Source organism: Pseudophryne corroboree, chromosome 3 (assembly GCF_028390025.1).
Source record: "Pseudophryne corroboree isolate aPseCor3 chromosome 3, aPseCor3.hap2, whole genome shotgun sequence".
NCBI lineage: Eukaryota > Metazoa > Chordata > Amphibia > Anura > Myobatrachidae > Pseudophryne > Pseudophryne corroboree.
In genome coordinates, this window is record NC_086446.1 from 763,111,818 (window position 1) to 763,134,101 (window position 22,284).

The following is a 22,284-nucleotide window of genomic DNA, read 5'->3' on the forward strand; positions in this document are numbered from 1 at the left end:
CTGAGGCCCTGGCCTATGTTCATGGCTAGTGGTTCAGATTCACATGAGGATGGAAGCACTCATCCTCTCGCTAGAAAAATTAAAAGATTTAAGCTGGCAAAAGCACAGCAAAGTACTGTGCAAAATTCTAAATCACAAATCCCCAAGGAGAGTCCAATTGTGTCAGTTGCGATGCCTGACCTTCCCAACACTGGACGGGAAGAGCTTGCGCCTTCCACCATTTGCACGCCCCCTGCAAGTGCTGGAAGGAGCACCCGCAGCCCAGTTCCTGATAGTCAAATTGAAGATGTCAGTGTTGAAGTACACCAGGATGAGGATATGGTTGTTGCTGGCGCTGGAGAGGAATTTGACAAGGAGGATTCTGATGGTGAGGTGGTTTGTTTAAGTCAGGCACCCGGGGAGACACCTGTTGTCCGTGGGACGAATATGGCCATTGACATGCCTGGTCAAAATACAAAAAAAATCAGCTCTTCGGTGTGGAATTATTTAAACACAAATGCGGACAACAGGTGTCAAGCCGTGTGTTGTCTTTGTCAAGCTGTAATAAGTAGGGGTAAGGACGTTAACCACCTCGGAACATCCACCCTTATACGTCACCTGCAGCGCATTCATCTTAAGTCAGTGACAAGTTCAAAAACTTTGGATGACAGCGGAAGCAGTCCACCACGTGCCGAAGACTGGAGCACCACCAAACATTCCTGAACCTGCCCTGCCATCATCTGAAGCAAGAGGTGGTAACTAGGTGGAATTCAACCCTCTATATGCCTCAGAGGATGGAGGAGCAGAAAAAGGCCATTCAAGCCTATACATCTGCCCACGATATAGGCAAAGGAGGGGGAATGCACCTGACTCAAGCGCAGTGGAGAATGATTCCAACGTTGTGCAAGGTTCTGCAACCTATTGAACTTGCCACACGTGAAGTCGGTTCAGACACTGCCAGCCTGAGTCAGGTCATTCCCCTCATCAGGCTTTTGCAGAAGAAGCTGGAGACATTGAAGGAGGAGCTAAAACAGAGCGATTCTGCTAGGCATGTGGGACTTGTGGATGGAGCCCTTAATTTGCTTAACCAGGATTCACGGGTGGTCAATCTGTTGAAATCAGAGCACTACATTTTGGCCACCGTGCTCGATCCTAGATTTAAAACCTACATTGTATCTTTCATTCCGGCAGACACAAGTCTGCAGAGGTTCAAAGACCTGCTGGTGAGAAAATTGTCAAGTCAAGCAGAACGTGACCCGTCAACAGCTCCTCCTTCACATTCTCCCGCAAGTGGGGGTGCGAGGAAAAGGCTAAGAATTCCGAGCCCACCCCATGGCGGTGATGCAGGGCAGTCTGGAGCGAGTGCTGACATCTGGTCCGGACTGAAGGACCTGGCAACGATTACTGACATGTCGTCTACTGTCACTGCATATGATTCTGTCACCATTGAAAGAATGGTGGAGGATTATATGAGTGACCGCATCCAAGTAGGCACATCAGACAGTCCGTACGTATACTGGCAGGAAAAAGAGGCAATTTGGAAGCCATTGCACAAACTGGGTTTATTCTACCTAAGTTGCCCTCCCTCCAGTGTGTACTCCGAAAGAGTGTTTAGTGCAGCCGCTCACCTTGTCAGCAATCGGTGTACGAGGTTACTTCCAGAAAATGTGGAGAAGATGATGTTCATCAAAATTAATTATAATCAATTCCTCCGTGGAGACATTCACCAGCAATTGCCTCCAGAAAGTACACAGGGATTTGAGATGGTGGATTCCAGTGGGGACAAATTAATAATCTGTGAGGAGGGGATGTACACAGTGAAAGGGGTGAGGAATCGGAGGATGATGATGAGGTGGACATCTTGCCTCTGTAGAGCCAGTTTGTGCAAGGAGAGATTGATTGCTTCTTTTTTGGTGGGGGCCCAAACCTACCAGTCATTTCAGTCACAGTCGTGAGGCAGACCCTGTCGCTGAAATGATGGGTTCGTTAAAGTGTGCATGTCCTGTTTATACAACATAAGGGTGGGTGGGAGGGCCCAAGGACAATTCCATCTTGCACCTCTTTTTTCTTTGCATCATGTGCTGTTTGGTGACAATTTTTTTGAAGTGCCATCCTGCCTGACACTGCAGTGCCACTCCTAGATGGGCCAGGTGTTTGTGTCGGCTACTTGTGTCGCTTAGCTTAGCCATCCAGCGACCTCGGTGCAAATTTTAGAACTAAAAATAATATTGTGAGGTGTTTAGAATAGACTGGAAATGAGTGGAAATTATGGTTATTGAGGTTAATAATACTATGGGATCAAAATTACCCCCAAATTCTATGATTTAAGCTGTTTTTTATTTATTTTTTAAAAAACACCTGAATCCCAAACACACCCGAATCCGACAAAATTTCGGTGAGGTTTTGCCAAAACGCGTCCGAATCCAAAACACGGCCGCGGAACCGAATCCAAAACCAAAACACAAAACCCAAAAAATGTCCGGTGCACATCACTACATATTACACAGCCTCCCCATATTACACTGCCTCCTCCATATTACACCCAGTAGCATATTACACAGAACCCCATATTACACTACCTCCTCCGTATTACACCCAGTAGCATATTACACAGTCCCCCCCATATTACACAGCCTCCCCATATTACACTGCCTCCTCCATATTACACACAGTAGCATATTACACAGAACCCCATATTACACTACCTCCTCCATATTACACCCAGTAGCATATTACACAGCCTCCCCATATTACACTACCTCCTCCATATTACACCTAGTGCACATTACACTGCATATTACACAGCCTCCCTCCCAATATTACACCCAGCAGCACACTACTACATATTACACCTCCCCTTCCCCCATATAACCCCCCCAGTATATATAGCACCCACCTGGTTTGTTGCTCCCTCCTGTAAAGAGCAGGGAGCCCAGGGAAGCCACTTCCAGGAGCAGCAGGAAGACGAGCTGATACACACAGTCCACTGTGAGTGTGGTGGGCGGGGCCAGCCAGAGTGAAGAAGGAGAGCCCTGGCTGCCGACAGGGCCGGTTCAAGCCCGCTCTGCGCCCCGGGCAGGAAATGGGGTGTGGCTTAATACAGGGGGCGTGGCCAGTTACGCCCCCTGTACATTAGTAGCGCCGCTTGAATGCTGAGCGGTGCGCGATGACGTCATCGCGCACCACACAGCAAAAGGTCCTCTCCACGAAGGGAAACTAGACGCGTAGCGTCTAGTTCCCTTCATGGAGAGGACCTTTTCTGTGCTGTGCGCGATGACGTCATCGCCCACCGTTCAGCAAACGTACTCTCCGTGAAGGGAAACTAGATGCTACGCGTCTAGTTCCCTTCACAGGAGGCAGGGCAGCGGAGGGCACAGCAGTGGCGGATCTTGCCATGGTGCGGGGCCCTCCGGATGGCGGCTCCCCGGGCAAAAGTCCTGCTTGCCCGTGGCAAGATCCGCTACTGCTGCCGGGTTATGGGCTTCACTGTATGGGTGGCTGCTCTGCACACTATTCCCACGCTGCTGCTGCGCAGACGCCTCCCGGGTCACAGAAAGTCTGACGCCACCGCTACTCTCAACCCAGCTGTGGCCGACCGCAAGTGACTGTTCCAGTGTAAGTCCCGCTCCCCGCATTTCCGGACTCGCGTATGCGCAGTCCGGATTTGCAAGGAAAAAGTTAAAAACCGGGAGGGCTGGCAATGTTTGCAGGGCAGCAGGAGGGTCAGTTAAAAATCGGGAGCCTCCCGCTAAATGCGGGAGGGTAGGCAAGTCTGTGATAAACTGGATATCTGCTGATAATTTAGTACAATACAGTCCTCTGGAATAATATTTTGTGACACAGTTGTACTGCTGTATGTCTGGCCAGAAATATAGCTGAGTGACGACCCATCTTGTAGCTTGTATTTGTCTAGCACAAGTTACTGCGTATAAGAAAAGTGTCTGGTTGCTGTGGCCAGGCCCACCATCAAGGGGGGGGACGGTCGGAACTTCAGTCTCTGACCCCAGACCGAGATGGAGCCCAGATGGCAGCAGTGTGGATCGTGGGCCGGGCCAGCTGCACATTAGCAGGCAGCACAGAGGGGCAGACTGAGATGGTATACTGACTAAAGAGCCGGCCCCTCTGTGCTGCCTGCTGGTGCACATCTGGTCCAGCCCCAAATCCACACTGCTACCACCCAGGACCCCTCTCAGTGGTTAGCTTTGGGTGATGCCGGGGAACGGAAAGAGGCTGGAGCAGGTGTGTGTGTCTATGGAACAGCGTGTGTGCTGTGTGTGTGTGTGTGTGTGTGTGTGTGTCTGTCTATCGGGCTGTGTGTATGTGTGGGTGTCTATGGGGCAGTGTGTTTGGCTATGGGGCAATGTATAGCAGCTATGGGGCAGTGTGTGTGGTGGGCGGACCTTGCCCAATTTGTCAGTCCTGGCTGGGCCCCATCTAGGGATGGCTATCTGTGAGATATCCATCGATGGTCACCATCGATGGCACTATTGATTGATAACCTCGATGGTTACCCATGCATTACTGTCAAATGTACTGTGGGCCATTCAGATTCTAGGGGCGTGGCTTTATTGGTGTCAAGGGGTGGGGCTAAGCTCTGACACTTTGAGGGGGGGGAATTGATAGCACTGAACCATTGATGGCGGGAAACCACCTGGTTCTGCCCCATCGATGGTAAAAGAATTTGACATCGGTCATAGACCATCAATGATTTTGAATCATCGATGGTCAATGGCCATCCTTAAGGGCCCCATACACTAGAGCAATAATGCCCGATTTCATTGGATTTCAACCTTTCGGGACGATAAATCGGATGAAAAGTGGCAAATTGTATGTGTTTTACATCTGATCCGTTCTGAAGCACGTTCCCGTGAGCATCGGAGTGGAGCCCCTAGGTTGTTAGTGCTGCACTCTGATATGTTGGATCCCGCAGGCATGGCTGGGATTGCATACGATACATCGAATGCAAAAGGACCGCATACAATGTATGCGATCATGCCGCCCGGGAAGCTGCCGGGCGGCTCAAGGGAAATCTCCTCCGACTTCAGCCTCAGACATATCTTAGCCCTATCATTTCTGACAGCAGCCCTGGCTGTTGCTTAATGTAGATTTTTCCCCTAAATGCAAACTTTGTAAATGTTTCCTTCTGTGACTTTCAGTGCATGAAGATTGCAGTGCTGAGCTCTGTATGAGAGAGGTGAAGAAACAGCTGTGTGGGGGCACCACTGAGGCAGCAGCAGGTAAGTGCATTATCATCTGTAAGGTACCTACTGTGCATTGTGCTAGATAGACTGCAGGCACTTGGTGCCCAACCACTCCAAACAATTACTAATCACAACATATAACAAATGAGAAAGTTCTTTGTGTGGGAAGCCATTGAGCGTTATTAAAGACCGTAATCCTAATTAATAGAAATAAATAGAAATCAGAAACACCTTTTATTAACCCCCTCACATGGAGACAATCTCAGCTAATGCTACATAACCATCCAGGTTACCCCAATAGCACACCACCTTGCATGGCTGATCACAGGTGGACATAATAGTCACAACTGTATACAACAAGAAACAATAAAACTTAATAGAAAAAAACAGCATTTAAATTAATGATGATAATTTCCAACATTATTTACAACATTCCATCTCTTTCTCCTCTTATAGGCCCTACACACTGGCCGATTTACTGAAAGATATGAACGATCTCGTTCATAAATGAACGAAAACTCGTTCATATCTTTCAGTGTGGAGACTCCAGCGATGAACGATGCGCGGCCCCGCGCTCGTTCATCGCTGATCTCCCGTCGGCTGTGCATGCAGGCCAATATGGACGATCTCGTCCATATTTGCCTGCACTTCAATGCAGCCGCGTGACGGGGGGCTGAAGAGACTTCACTCCCCCCGTCACTGCCCCCCCGCCGCCGGGTCGCTCGTCGGCCGTATCGGCCGTCGGGCACCTCGGCGGCGCATCGCCGAGTGAGTAGGGCCCCTTACTTTTGCTATCACTTCATAATGGGGGGTGGGGGGGGGAGCAGGAGGCAGGGGTTCCCTCCCTTTTTTTTTCAATCCCAGGCCCCACAATTTCTGATGGCAGCACTGATTAAAAAAAAAAAAAAAAATCTGCTTTATGCTGTAACATTATGTTCTGGACATCTTCTGCCTTTTCTAAAAATAGAACGTCTTCTGAAGAGAAAAAAAAAAAAAGCAGGGGGGAAGTAATGGTGAAAGTAATGCAAACTGATAATTGACAAGTGCCGCCAACAGTGCCCTCTATCCTGCAGCGCTATGTGGCACACTCTGCACATTTCTAGGTACGGCCCTGGGAATAATAAACACCATATTTTTGTCACAATGCTATGTGAGTACCGTACTATATAAAACATACATTTTTCTTTTTGTTAATTTGTATAGTTATTCTAAGGAGCAGTTCCTGCATTATCATCAGTAGCGGATCTTGCCTCGGGCAAGCATGACTTTTGCCCGGGGCGCCGCCTTTTGGAGGGCGCTGGTGCCATCTGGAGGGCGCCGCACCATGGCAAGATCCGCCACTGCTGTCCCCTCCGCTGCCCGCTGTGTCCCCCCGGCTGTGCCTCCTGTGCAGGGAACTAGACTCAGCATGTAAGCCGAGCTACTACTGTACAGGGGGCGTGACTGACCACGCCCCCTGTATTAAGCCACGCCTCGTTTCTGGCCCGGGGCGCAGAGCGGGCTTGAACCGGCCCTGATTATAGTAGTATTGCTGTATAAGTTATAATCAGTGCCTTTTTCTGGTGGTAACGGTAGTACTCGGGAACATAGTACGGGCATCTTTTGTATGTTCTACCTTTCAATTCTTAGAAGTTATAACTAATTACAGAAAGAGGAAGAAATCAATTAAATTATTACAGAAATGAAATAAAATGAATACAATAATTACCTGTGCACTAATGCAGAGTATGGAAGCTGCTATTATTCTCCTATAACTTTAGGCACCTTGGTGGTCATTCCGAGTTGCTCGGTCGTTGACGATTTTCGCAACGCAGCGAATAGGTGGAAAATGCGCATGCGCATGGTACGCAGAGCGCATTCGCTTAGTTATTTTACTAAGAACTTAGTAGATTTACTCACGAGCGAACAAAGTTTTTTCCACGCTGAAGTGTTCGTAGTGTAATTAACAGGAAGTGGGTGTTTCTGGATGGAAACTCAGCGTTTTCACGGCGTTGGCGGAAAAATGCAGGCGTGCCAAGGCAAAACGCGGGAGTGGCAGGAGAAACGGGGGAGTGGCTGGCCGAACGCAGGGCATGTTTGTGACGTCAAACCAGGAACGAAACTGACTGAACTCATCGCTATTTATGAGTAGGTCCGGAGCTACTCAGAAACTGCTAAGAATTATGTATTCGCAATTCTGCTAAGCTAAGATACACTCCCAGAGGGCGGCGGCCTAGCGTGTGCACTGCTGCTAAAATCTGCTAGCGAGCGAACAACTCGGAATGAGGGCCATTGTTCATACAAAGAAGCAGTGGTCATAATCAGAGGCGTCACTAGGGGGTTGCAGCATCCAGGTGTCACCCTTCCAGGGGGACAGGTAAAGATACAACAATATATTTATTAGAGCATTACTTAATAATACAAGTCCTCTAAATCAGCTATAGGAGAGACACATCTCCTATATATTAGCCCTGTGACTCTGTGCCTGGCCTTCTAACGCTGGGTGGAGTCGCAGACCTGGGTGGAGTTAGCAGCTCCACACCACTTAGCAGTAGCTGCAACGGGAGCAGCAGCCACAGAATCCGCCCACCATCCCCAGCCAGAAGCCACCTGTGGACGGACACCCAGAGCCGGCCCTAACCAATATGATGCCCTAGGCAAGATTTTGGCTGGTGCCCCCTAGCACCGCCACTAGTTCCACCTCTGCCCCTGCATCCCTTTCCCAATACCATCACCCCTCACCCATAGCAGTCCTTATTTTGATGTTCCTACCCCCTGTATTTTAAATAGGAACATTGCGCATTTGGCGCACAGTCTAAAAAGGGATGTGTTCTTGCTGGGAGGGGGCATGGCCACACAATTTATACCCCCAATTCAACTTATGCCACACACTAGTGCAACTTTATTCACACACATAATGCCCCTTACACCAGGGACGAACACTACTGCATAACCAACCCACCTTCACGTGCTGCCTCTTAGACCCACCTATACCATGGTCTACTATCCTTTTACACACACATGCACACTCAGCCTGCACACTCCTAACAACACTCACCCTACCCCACCCCCAAACACAGACAATACACCTTCCCCATGTTTGCACCACCATCACCCACCGACTTTCACACCTGTCCTTAACACCCTCACACCACAATAACATACACAAATCACACACCCAACACACCTTCTTACACACACACTCACACCCACCCAAACACCTCGCCTACACACCCCACACACCCTAAGGACATCCCACACCGACCATAACCTCATACCTGCCAACCACCCACCACAAATACAACACCCATCCAGCTTCTCCCGCTCCCCCCAAAAAACAAATCTCTACCTTCACCAAATGCCCACAACTTCCATGCACACACCACTACCCCCCCCCCCAAAAAAAAATAACCCCACCACCCTCCACCCATCCATCACGTATCAACACACTCCACCCATGCACACCTCCAACTCCATCCCCCTAACACCAACAACCACAACTCCATCACACACTGCACGTCCTATCACTCACCCCTAGACCAATACATATAGAGGCAGCCACCCACCCACACCCTATCCTGCAAGCACCATACATCACTACCCAACACTTTTTCTTAACCCACACACACAACCACGTACCCTCCAAAATAACACTCCACCACCCACATTACCTTCCACACCCTCCACAATCCCCCACAACACAACAGTACCCCTATTTCACACCCACCTCCCTCTCTATCTAGCCCATGGATTCTGTCAAACCATCATCACAACAATTAGGCCACAACAGTGCCCATCTCACAACCAAGCACCCACATGCCAAATCATGCTCCCCCCCCATACTCCCATCCACACACCACAATACCCTACACAAAGCAACCTATGCAGAAAACCCACAGCCATGCCACCTTCTAACACACTCACCCTAAAGCACACACATACAACTCCACCAACTACTACATCTCCTAACCCCTCACCCACCCCTCAACCCTAGCCCAACTTATACACTGGCCAGACCACATCCACCGTCCAACCTCACTCTGCTCAGCCCCCCAAACACACCATTTTCTATACAGCACACACAATCTATGTACCCCTTCCACAACTAAGTAAACATCAAACATTGTTCCTTCAACCCCCTCCACAATCCACCATGCAATACATACAACACCTACTACCTACAAAATCTGACCCTCAACACGGATTATGTCTACCCATCACAACAACAGTTACCCCACAACACTACCCATCTACCCTACAAACAACCACATGCACTACACACATATTTACAGGCCCATGCCACACAATCAACTTAACACACCCTACCACCACTCCAAAAATCACACAACTTTCTTCACCCTGTACAAACCCTATCACAAGAGACCACAAATCAAAACTCATAACTACTATGCCCCTACCCCTAATCCACCAACTTTGCACGTCCTGTCACCACCGCCATCCCTCACCCCTAGACCAATACATATAGAGGCAGCCACCCACCCCCACGCTATTCCGCAAGCACCATACATCACGACCCAACTATTTTTCTTAACCCACACACACAACCACGTACCCCTCCAAAATAACACTTCAACACGCACATTTCCTTCCACACCCTCCACAATCCCACATGACACCACACTACCCCTATTACACACCCACCTCCCTCTCTATACAGCCCATGGATTCTGGTAAACCAACACCACAACAATTAGGCCACAACAGTGCGCGTCTCACAACCAAGCAACCACATGCCAATTGCTGCTCCCCCCCAACCTCCCAGGCACACACCACACCACAATACCCTACACAAAGCACCCTATGCAGAAAAACCAAAGCCATGCCACCTTCCAACAAACTCACCCTAAAGCACACACATATAACTCCACCAACTACTACACCTCCTAACCACTCACCCACCCCTAGCCCAACTCATACACTGGCCACACCACATCCACCCTCCAACCTCACTCTGCTCAGCCCCCAAACACACCATTTTCTCTACACCACACACAATCTATGTTCCCCTTCCAAAAACAAAAAAAACATTGTTCCTTCACCCCCTTCCGCAATGCAGCATGCAATAAATACAACACATAACACGTACAAACTCTGACCCTCACCATGGATTATGTCTACCCATCACAACACCAGTTACCCCGCAACACTACCCGTCTACCCTACAAGCAACCACATGCACTACACAAACATTTACAGCCCCATTCCACACAATCAACGTAACACGCCCTTCCACCACTCCAAAAACCACACAACTTTCTTCCCCGTGCACAAACCCTATCACAAGCCACCACACAGCAAACCTCACAACTACTATGCCCCTACCCTTAATCCACCTACCTTTACACAAGTACAGCACCTATGCACCTCCTCGCCAATGCCCAACACCCCCATTTAAAACCAACCATACACCAAACCATACACACACACACACACAAGCAGGCACAACCTACATCCCAGTCCCACAGCCACACGTTAACACAACTCCACCTCACTAAACCACACACGCAACAAAAATGCCCCTGCCTCTCCAACACCCACAGCACCTCGCTAACCCACCACCCAAACACACTACCCCCATACCTAACACACACCTTTCAAAAATACCCCACCCCTCCACCAACCCTTTTTCCACAACACTACTTTCCCAATCTCCACACCCCACTCACACATAAACACCACCACTGCCAACACAACACCCTCCACCAAAATAACACACACCACATGTAAACTTCACCCACCCATGATCACTCACCCCTAGGGCACAACATATACAGACATCTGACAACATCCTACAACTACTATTCAACACCTTCACTTTTCAGTAGAGATTATGGGGACGTAGCCCCTTACGACGGTGTGAAGAGCGCCCGTAGGGCACGATGAATCGCCTAGTTTCAAATTAAAACTAGATAAAATGTTCTGAATAAACATCATTTAGACTTCACAGCATCCTCCCACACTGTCTGTGATTAATGTCCAGATGTGATATAATTGTGTGGGACCACGGAAGTCTGATGGAGTTTCTGTATAGCAGAGCCAACAAGTCTGCATGTCCATAATTGTAGCATAAACCAGGCAGAGCAAACAAGTCGGCAATCCCAAGAAAGCTTGTAATCCAGTAGCCACAATACTTCGTGGGACACAGTCCTCGGCACACTGGCAGGAGCCGAGACTCCAAGACCAGTAGCTTTCAGGGGCAAAAATCACACACTCCCTGGAGCTCTCTTACCTCCTCTTTTTAAAAAGGGTCTCGTTTCCACCAGTAAAGTAAAGTTCCTTTGGCAAAGGGTGGTCTTATGTAAAGGTCTCCCCTGATTGGTAGAGTTCAATGTTCAATGCCCTGTTTAAGAACAATAGTTAACTGCATACCTCCCACCTGTCCTAATGCCAGCGGGGCAGTCCAGCTATTCAGACACTGTCCCGCTGTCCCTCCCACGGGCAGTATTGACCAGCGGGTGGGGTGGCAGTTGGGGGAGCTTTTGATCACCTGCTGCTCTGCTCTGCAAAGCAGTGAGTGATTGCTGAATAGATCAGCGTTGGGCACGCCCCCAATAGGCTGGTAAACGGTCCGTTTGATGAGGCCACACTCCCTTTTTGGGATCATCGAGTCCCGACTCCCTTCAAGCAAAAGTTGGGAGGTTTGTAAGTGGTCAATTCTGTATTACAATATCGTCAGACTGGGACTAGGACAGTCCATTCTGTCACAACTGCATCACACAGAGTGTACCTGGAAATGTGCCCTCTCCCTTCCTTTATCTCATTACAGTAATCTCTCTGCTAAATGAAATCTTGTTTCTGCACCATTCAGTAAAATGAGGTGCACAGTCCGCCTAATCCATACTCAGATGCAGCAGCTACAGTCCGCCCATCTCCTCCCCTATTTTATTGAATCCTAAATTTATGCAAACATGGATCCGGGTACAAATGCGGGGTCACCTCAGTGTCTGCCTGCTGCTGCATCCAACTCCACCCCCCCCCCCCCCCCATGTGTGTTATTTCCCGATCCCCCGCTCTGTCCTACCCCCTCCACCACTTTGTACACTTTGTAGCACTCAGCCCCTTGCTATGTAAGGGCCACCCCTGAGCTCAGTCTCCACACCCCCATCCCGCCCACCTGCTCTGTCTTCCCACTATATGTACCGTGTTCTCGTGGTGCGTTCCTCCACTCCGAGCTTCTGTTTAGCTAAGGTCTGTCCCGTCTCCCTAGCCGTGGGAGCCATTGGGGTACACGCATGTTGGAGACGTGAAACACCTTATACAATTATTATATCTACATTGATTAATAATGTAATACCCATAAGTACGGGTTTCTCACTGCCAGCTATAGTTAGCACATTGTGCTGGTCCCTGACTTCTAACGGTGGTATATGCAGGTCTAAGCTTGGTCTCTAGTATAAATGAGGAGCTGCCACAAAGTGATGCCCTGTTTTGGTTTGTATACGATGAGTCCTCTGTGTAAGATTACTCATAGCTGGTGCCTGTCTGACTTCTAACTGTTGCTGGCAGCGAGACGGACCTCTGTACTTATGGGGTATCACAATAATATTATTAGTATTACTTTTTGTAATATATATATATATATATATATATATATATATTTTTTTATAACTTCTTTACTTGTGTCCTTGTACCACTAATACCCCTTTCAGACCACCAGCTACGAACATGGGTTACTGCATATGACCCGTGTTCATCTGTGGTCTGAAAGGTGGCAGGGGAAATATCCTGGGTTTAGCGACCCGGTATTTAAAACCTGGTAGCGAGCAGGGTTAAACTCGTGTTCAACCTGGCTCACTGTGCGGTGTGAACGGGAGCAGGGTTGATGCGACCCGTTTGCCATGCACTCTGTTTGTAGGCGGTGCTTGGAGATCATGTGATCTCCAAGCCCCGCCGCGTCACAGCTTATGTCACCAAACTGGCAATATGCCGGGTTGCAGACAGCGGTGGTGGGGAGGCCTGAGGCGGGTCACACCCTGTAAGCTCCCGTGTCAGGCTCCCCGGGTGTGACCCACCTTTAGGTGTTCTGAAAGTGATATAATTGTGGGGAGGTATAAGCATCTGTACAGTTCCTCGAAATGGGGTGTTCCCAGAACAACATGAAGGGGGAAGGAGGAGGACAGGACAGATGTGTGAGACACTTGGGTTATTCACAGTGCAGAGTTATAGCAGAAAGAAATATGTGTTACTGGTAAAGCCAGAGGCAGAACTCTGGGAGGCAACGGAGTCATCCGCCGCCGGGCTCCTGCTCTGAAGGGGGTCACCTCTCCTCCCATTCTGTGACACCATTGAATTAAGTTAATTGATAGCTGTAGCTGACTTTTCAGTGGCCGACTTCCTCACTGGTCCCTGCACCTTACAAATCCCACCCTCTTTATTATACTGAATATACACATTTTACAAGTATCGCACCCAGGATTAGAAGCCATGCCCTATTACACTGGAAGCAGTCACCTTACTGATGAAGCTGTTTGCTCCTGTATAGGAAATATGAGAATTTTAACTATATGAAGATACTTCTCTGACAATTACACATATAGGGGGTCATTCCGAGTTGTTCGCTCGCAAGGCGATTTTAGCAGTATTGCACACACTAAGCCGCCGCCTACTGGGAGTCAATCTTAGCATCTTAAAATTGCGAACGAAAGATTTGCAACATTGCGAAAATACATCTCTGTGCAGTGTCTGAGTAGCTCCAGACTTACTATTCCAGTGCGATCAGTTCAGTGCTTGTCGTTCCTGGTTTGACGTCACAAACACACCCAGCGTTCGCCCAGACACTCCTCCGTTTCTCCAGACACTCCCGCGTTTCTCCGGCCACTCCTGCGTTTTTTCCGGAAACGGTAGCATTTTATCCCACACGCCCATAAAACGGCCAGTTTCCGCCCAGTAACACCCACTTCCTGTCAATCACATTACGATTGCCTGAGCGATGAAAAAGCCGTGAGTAAAAATCCACACTTCTTTGCAAATTTACTTGGCGCAGTCGCAGTGCGGACATTGCACATGCGCACTAAGCGGAAAATCGCTGCGATGCGAATAAATTTTCCAAGCGAACGACTCGGAATGACCCCCATAGTTAGAATTCTCAGGCTTGCTCTACAGGAGCAAATAACTCCATCAGTAAAGTGTCTGCTGTTAGTATAACAGGTCATGGGTTCTAATCCTGGGTATGACTGCTGATTTAAAATAAAAGACAGTTGAATGTATTAAAAACAGTATATACATTTGTTTCAGAACACTACATACATACACACGCACACATACATACATATATTTATCTTAATATAGGAAATAGGGGGCACCAATATTTATCTTGCCTCCGGGCAACTGGGACGAACTTACGCCACTGGGTAAAGCATTAGATACAGTATGTTATATGATGCAGAAGCATTGTTATAAACGTGTCTTACAGGGTGTGCACTGTGCCCTAGTAACTGGCTGCTGTATGGGGACAACTGTTATTACTATTCACATGATACACGGAGGACTTGGGATCAGAGCCGGGAGCAGTGTGAGATGATGGGAGGTCACCTACTAGTCATAGAGGACCAGGGACAGCAGGTACAGTACAGTCTGTGCTTATCTTGTTAGTAACACTGGGTTAGCTGTAATATTATGTTAGTTACATGTCAGTATAACAGTAATCATTAGTTACTATGCTCATGGATTACTCTGTGTTACAGGCATTTATACACAGAACTGTCACACAACAGGCAGGTGACAAGTTTTGGATCGGGCTTCACCATGAAGGAGATGGATGGAGATGGGTGAACGGCCGGCGGTATAACCGCAGCCTGTAAGTGGCTCTGATATTATACACAGTAAGGGACGGCTCACCATTAGGCAGCTTTAGGCGGCTGCCTAGGGGCGCAGGCCCCTGGAGGGCGCCACTGAATTCATCTAGCAAAGAACTGAAGGATTTCTATGTATACTGCCTCCTCCTTTTATACTGTGCTGGCTGCTGCGAGTCTAATCAGGTGCAGTCACTGCTGTCAGGCTGTTCCCAACATATGGGGAAATTTACTAAGATGAGAGTTCTAGTTAAGATGGGATGTTGCCTATAGCAACCAATCAGATTCCAGGTATTATCTTCCAGAAGGTGCTAGACAAATGAGAAGTAGAATCTGATTGGTTGCTATGGGCAACTGTCAGGTTCGGTCTGGTTTGTGTCCCCGGAGGGGGTGCTAGTGGGTCAGTGGAGGTAGGATGGAAGAAGTGAGGATACTGGATTGGATTCCTGCACATGTGCACAATGTTGTTTATTAAGCAGAAAGATAAAACAATATGGCAGCAGGAATACTTGGAGAAGTAAACAATAATAAATGCAATGGGTATGATGCAGCGTGGAAGCTGAGAGTCTATGACAAAACAGTGAGAGTCTATGGCAATATGCTGGTATGGGAACCAGAGATGATAAACACGTGGAGCCAGCAGAGGTGATAATAATGGTAGCAAACCTGGTAGCAGATGAAGAAGACTTGATGCAGGGTTCACAGTGCTATTGGAAAGCACAGGCAGCTTGCACGCTGATTCACAGGTGAGGTGATGAGCTGCACCTGGAGATGGAGTCTCTACAGCTGAGGCTGAAGCACACTGTGTTGGAGATTGGTGTGAAGCCTGTAAATGAATGCAGGAATTGCTGATGCTTGTAGTTCCACGGAGCTGTAGTAGGATAACCAGGAACACGGAGTAACAAGCAGGTAACCAGGAACACAGGGATCTGGAGACTGGAACTTACACACTGAATGCAGCAGGAGAGCTGGAGTGGTTGCTGGAACTTGTAGTTCCACAGGAACACAGGAACTTGCACACTGAATGTCGCAGGAGAGCTGGAGGGGTTGCTGGAACTTGTAGTTCCACAGGAACAACTGGGAACTGGAACAGCTGGGACCTGTAGTTCCACAGGTCTAATACACAAGGAAATCTCTGTAGACAGAGGATTGCAAACAGGAGCCGCCTGTTCACGGGATGTGACGTGTTGTCCAAGGCGATGTCAGAGAGCCACAAACTGGAAGTTATACCACCTGCCCAGCAGTGATTGGACACAAACTGCAGGTGAGATACTAGCTGGATTGGGTGTCCAGATCAGCTGTGAGTTAGTTGAAGCACTATGTACTCCAGGCTGCAGAGGACTGAAAACGAGAACTGGAACAGAACTGAACTGCTGGAACCTGTAGTTCCACAGCAGTGATGTGATGGAAAATGCAGATTCCTGACAGTACCCCCCCTTTTATGGGTGGGCACCGAACACCCACGCTGGAACTTGGAGGAACCTTGAAAAAGAACTTAGAAATACACAAAAGCAGAGGTCCTCAAAAGTCTTCCCAACTTTCATCTTCAGAAGACAGATTTTCCCCGTCAGAACAAGTAGACCATTCATGGTCATTTGAGACAGAATTTACTTCCTGGGAAAAGGCATAGCTAACACTTACATCAACAGATGGTAGACTTTGAGCTGGTTTTTGAGCTCTCCAATTCTTGTAATTCTTGAAATCTCTGATGCATTGATGCAACAGAACCTGTTCATGTTTGGAAGGAGTTGAGTCGAAAAACTGAGAACTGGAAGACTGATCAGATGTTGAATCCGGGGAGTCAATACTTTCAGAAGTGTTGCTGTAGGATGGAGACACGGGAGTATATGCAACTTTCAAATCTGAAGTCTGAGAACCTTGTCTTGACTTTACAGCTTGGAAATCTTTAATAGCTTGGTCTAATGTATCCTGATCTTGCACAGACAGAGATGTTGGAGAGGATTTAGCAGTAGACAAACTGTTGACAAATTGGCCAGAATGCCCAGATGACTCTGAATGCATAAACTTTGGAGCAAACTCCTGTTTTACGGCTTCGCAGAAAGCGGGAAGATCACTCAGTAGCGGATCTTTAGATTCAATGAGAGGATTCGCCCAGTCCAGTGCTCTACCTTTGAAGAACAGGAGGAAGTATCTGATTGCGTTGGCTGGAGAAATAGTCACTGAAGGTTCAGACTCAGTAAAAGCGAGGTATTGGCTCGCCACTGCACGAAACTGAGCATAGTCACCATCAAAGTAGACTGGAGCTTTTGTATCTGGTGGACACTTGGAAGGCTGAATGTCAGATTGTCACGATCCGGGTATCTGGACGCCATTACTTACCCTTCAGATGCCTCCTAAGGCGGGCTCAGCGTTCCAGGACCGGATTCCGCTGTTCCTAAGTTTCCACGTGCAGAGTGGTCTTTTCATCAGCCGCGGCCTCCGCTGTGCCCGCGTGGTTAAATGTGCATCTATCAGCCTGGCGTCTCCTGTCTCCGGTGGCCGGCGCCGCCATTACTGTTTCCCAGACCACATGGATTACAAACCAAACTTCCCTCCAAGTGTCTGCATGGGCGCAGCCATCTTGGATTCTGTCATCTGATCATTTCCACCAATCTGCTGTCTGTGTTGTTGATTTGCATAATTGCCTAGCCAACCCCTTCCTTGCTGCAGGTATAAGTAAGCTGTACCTGAGCAAGGAAGACGTCAGTGCTTTGGTTGTCAAACCTAGTTCCTGTTTGTCTCTCTTCTATGATTGTCTTCCAGGTTCCAGCTCCTGTCTCAAGACTTCCACCATAGAGACCCGCACCAGCATTCCACCTGCGGTGTAGCCTGACTCTCCAATCCATTGTGGATTCATCTGTTTCCAGCTACAACACTACCTGCTTCCAGCCTCAGCTTCCAGCAGAGTACAGCTTCCCTTAAAGGGCCGGTGTCCTTTCTACACTTTACCACTCTCCACCGGAATTATTATTTCTCCGCTCTCAAGTTCTACATTTCAGTTCACATTTCATCGCTCCCAAAGTTCATTTATTATTTAACTGGTTCCAGCCAGTATCCACTCCGTGCTAACAACAGTCTGGTTCCAGCCAGTATCCACAGCAGCTGTTTTACCTTCAGCAACCCAGCTCTTCCTGGAACACCAGCTGGTACAATCCTGGGTTATCTCCATTGCTACAGCCGGGCCTGGTAAGGACTTTCCATCTAGAAGATCATAAGAACTATCTCACACTACCAGTGCCCTGTGGCTCCTGCCATGCTGTAGTACTCAGGAACTGTATTTATTCTTTGCTGACTTTTACGTTTTCTTTTATTGCTGCTGTGATGCGGAGTTGTCATAATAAACATCATTGACTTTTATCTAAGTTGTCGTGGTCACGCCTTCGGGCAGTTATTATTCATGTTACTTACATGTCCAGGGGTCTGATACAACCTCCCAGGTTCCGGTACATCTCAGCCCCTACAACTGAGGCTGCCTCCCGTCAGCTCAGGCCCTCAGTTGTGACAGTAAGCACTGACCTAATGAATCCAGCCGGAGACCAGGATCAAGCGGCCAGGCCGATGCAAGAACTGGCAGCCCGACTAGAACATCAGGAGGCTGCACAGGGCCACATCATCCGCTGTCTCCAGGATCTCTCTACTCGGCTGGATGGGATTCAGACAACTCTCCGTGGATCAGGCGCGTCTGGTGCGTCAACCACAGTGACTCCAGCTATAACCCCACCCACCTTACCCATTTCTGCTCCACGTCTTCATCTTCCAACGCCAGCAAAATTTGACGGATCTCCAAGATTCTGCAGGGGATTTCTCAACCAGTGTGAGATTCAGTTTGAGCTACAACCTGGCAATTTTCCCAGTGACCGTACAAAAATTGCCTACATTATTTCTCTTCTCAGTGGCTCAGCCCTTGATTGGGCATCACCGTTATGGGAGAGGTCCGACACCCTGCTATCTTCTTACACTGCATTTGTGTCAACATTCAGGCGCATCTTCGACGAGCCAGGCCGGGTAACTTCAGCTTCGTCTGAGATTCTCCGTTTACGCCAGGAATCACGTACTGTAGGACAATATCTTATACAGTTCCAGATCCTGGCATCCGAACTGGCATGGAACGACGAGGCCCTGTATGCTGCATTCTGGCATGGTTTATCCGAGCGTATTAAAGATGAGTTAGCTACCAGAGACTTACCCTCCAAGTTAGATGAGCTAATCTCACTTTGTACGAAAGTTGACTTACGTTTCAGAGAGAGAGCAACTGAGCGTGGAAGATCATCTGCTCCAAAATCTTCTACTCCTCTTCCTCGCCAACTGTCACCAACTACAGATGAACCCATGCAAATTGGCCGTTCCCGTTTAACTCCTGCTGAGCGCCGAAGACGTCTCTCCGAGTTTCTCTGTCTGTATTGTGCAGCTCCGTCTCACACCATTAATGCCTGTCCCAAACGTCCGGGAAACTCCAAATCCTAGCTCGCCAAGGAGACGGCCGGCTAGGAGTAATGATCTCCTCTCCATCTCCTCAAGATTGTAACCTCCCAGTCTCGCTTCAAGTTGCTCAACGTTATCAGAACGTCATTGCCCTCCTGGATTCCGGAGCAGCTGGGAACTTTATTACTGAAGCCTATGTTAAACGGTGGTCTCTACCCACCGAGAGACTTCCTTCGTCCTTTTCCTTAACTGCTGTGGATGGCAGTAAAATTTTTGATACAGTTATTTCTCTAAGGACTCTACCAGTTCGTCTGAGAGTGGGAGTTCTTCATTCCGAACTTATTTCATTTTTAGTGATTCCAAGAGCCACACATCCTGTGGTCCTGGGCCTTCCATGGCTCCGTCTTCACAATCCTACAATTGATTGGACGACTACGCAAATCCTGGCATGGGGTTCCTCCTGTACTAAGACATGTTTGTTTAAAGTGTTGCCTGTCTGTTCTTCCTCCCCCAGGTCGTCTGATGTTCCACCTCCTCCATATCAAGATTTCACGGATGTGTTCAGTAAAGCTTCTGCTGATATCCTTCCTCCTCATAGAGAATGGGACTGCCCGATTGATCTCGTTCCAGGGAAGGTTCCACCTCGAGGCCGAACTTATCCGTTTTCTCTCCCCGAGACACATTCTATGGAGGAATACATTAAAGAGAACCTAGCAAAGGGGTTCATTCGACCTTCTTCTTCTCCAGCCGGCGCAGGCTTCTTTTTTGTAAAGAAGAAAGATGGTGGTCTGCGGCCGTGCATCAACTACAGAGGTTTGAACGACATTACCATCAAGAACCGCTATCCTTTACCCCTGATTACTGAGCTCTTTGACAGAGTTAGCGGAGCTACCATCTTTACAAAGCTGGACCTGAGAGGTGCATACAATCTCATCCGGATCCGTGAGGGTGACGAGTGGAAGACCGCATTTAACACCCGTGACGGACATTATGAGTACCTCGTCATGCCCTTCGGATTGAGCAATGCTCCAGCTGTCTTCCAGCATTTCGTCAATGAGATCTTCAGAGACATTCTATACCGTCATGTCGTGGTCTATCTAGATGATATCCTCATTTTTGCCAACGATTTAGAGGAACATCGTTTCTGGGTAAAGGAGGTTCTGTCCCGTCTCCGTGTCAATCATCTCTACTGCAAATTAGAGAAATGCGTCTTTGAAGTCAAGTCCATTCCGTTTCTAGGGTACATTGTGTCCGGTTCCGGACTAGAGATGGATCCTGAGAAACTACAAGCAATCCAGAATTGGCCGGTACCCTTAACCCTCAAAGGGGTCCAGAGGTTCTTAGGGTTCGCCAATTATTACCGAAAGTTTATACGAGACTTTTCCACCATTGTGGCGCCTATTACTGCTTTCACCAAGAAGGGTGCTAACCCGTCCAAGTGGTCTGAAGAAGCCATGCAAGCTTTTCATCTTTTAAAACAGAGGTTCATCTCTGCACCTGTCCTGAAACAGCCTGACATCGACTCTCCTTTCATCTTAGAGGTGGATGCCTCCTCCGTTGGAGTAGGAGCGGTGTTATCTCAGAGGGCTAAAGATGGTCATTTACATCCTTGCAGTTTCTTCTCACGGAAGTTCTCCCCAGCGGAGCGCAACTATGCCATTGGCGACCAGGAGTTGCTAGCCATCAAGCTCGCTCTAGAGGAGTGGAGATATCTGTTGGAGGGAGCTTCTCATTCAATCACCATCCTTACAGACCACAAGAACCTTCTATATCTAAAAGGCGCACAATGTCTCAACCCTCGTCAGGCCAGATGGGCACTTTTCTTTTCCAGGTTCGACTTTAAACTCCAGTTCTGTCCGGGCTCTCAGAATCGCAAGGCCGATGCCCTTTCCCGCTCATGGGAGCAAGAAAATGAGTCAGAGTCTTCAGACAAGCATCCTATTATAAATCCGTTGGCATTCTCCACGGTAGGGATGGACTCTACGCCCCCATCAGGGAAAAGTTTTGTGAAGCCGACACTAAGGAAGAAGCTCATGCATTGGGCCCATGCTTCCCGTTTTGCCGGACATACAGGTATCCAAAAAACCCTGGAGTTTATCTCTAGGTCCTATTGGTGGCCAACTCTGAAAAAGGACGTTTTGGAGTTTATTGCATCTTGCCCAAAGTGTGCTCAACATAAAGTATCCCGCCAGTCGCCTGCGGGGCAACTGGTTCCACTATCTGTTCCCCGTCGACCATGGACCCATTTGTCGATGGATTTTATTACAGATTTGCCCATGTGCAACAAGTTCAATACCATCTGGGTGGTAGTTGACCGGTTCAACAAGATGGCACACTTCATTCCTCTCACCGGTCTTCCGTCAGCTTCCAAGTTGGCTCAAGTATTCATACAAGAGATCTTCCGACTCCACGGTCTTCCAGAAGAAATTATCTCAGATCGAGGAGTTCAATTCACAGCCAAATTCTGGCGAAGTTTATGTCAAGTCCTCCAAGTCAAGTTAAAGTTTTCCACGGCTTACCATCCTCAGACCAATGGTCAAACTGAGAGGGTGAATCAGGACTTGGAGGCCTTCCTCCGCATCTATGTGTCCTCCTCTCAAGATGACTGGGTTCAATTACTTCCCTGGGCCGAGTTCTGTCATAACAACCAGTATCATTCTTCATCTTCCTCAACACCATTCTTCACCAACTTTGGATTCCACCCTAAAGTCCCTGAGTTCCAACCGCTTCCAGCAACTTCTGTTCCCGCAGTGGATATCACCTTGCATCAGTTTGCCAATATCTGGAAGAGCGTACGATCAGCTCTGCTCAAGGCATCGTTCAGGTACAAGAAGTTTGCGGATAAGAAGCGTCGAGCAGTTCCTGCTCTCAAGGTGGGTGATCGGGTATGG

At 48.5% G+C, this 22,284-nt stretch overlaps 1 protein-coding gene across 1 annotated transcript in view; it reads left to right on the forward strand.

Moving 5' to 3' along the window:
- LOC135058237 (C-type lectin domain family 7 member A-like) overlaps window positions 1-22,284 on the forward strand; it is a 115,340-nt gene that overhangs the window by 86,909 nt on the left and 6,147 nt on the right. The window contains exons 2-4 of the mRNA XM_063963776.1: window positions 5,136-5,216; window positions 14,593-14,741; window positions 14,864-14,976. Of these exons, the coding sequence (XP_063819846.1) occupies window positions 5,136-5,216; window positions 14,593-14,741; window positions 14,864-14,976 (343 nt within the window). The remainder of the gene's footprint in view (window positions 1-5,135; window positions 5,217-14,592; window positions 14,742-14,863; window positions 14,977-22,284) is intronic.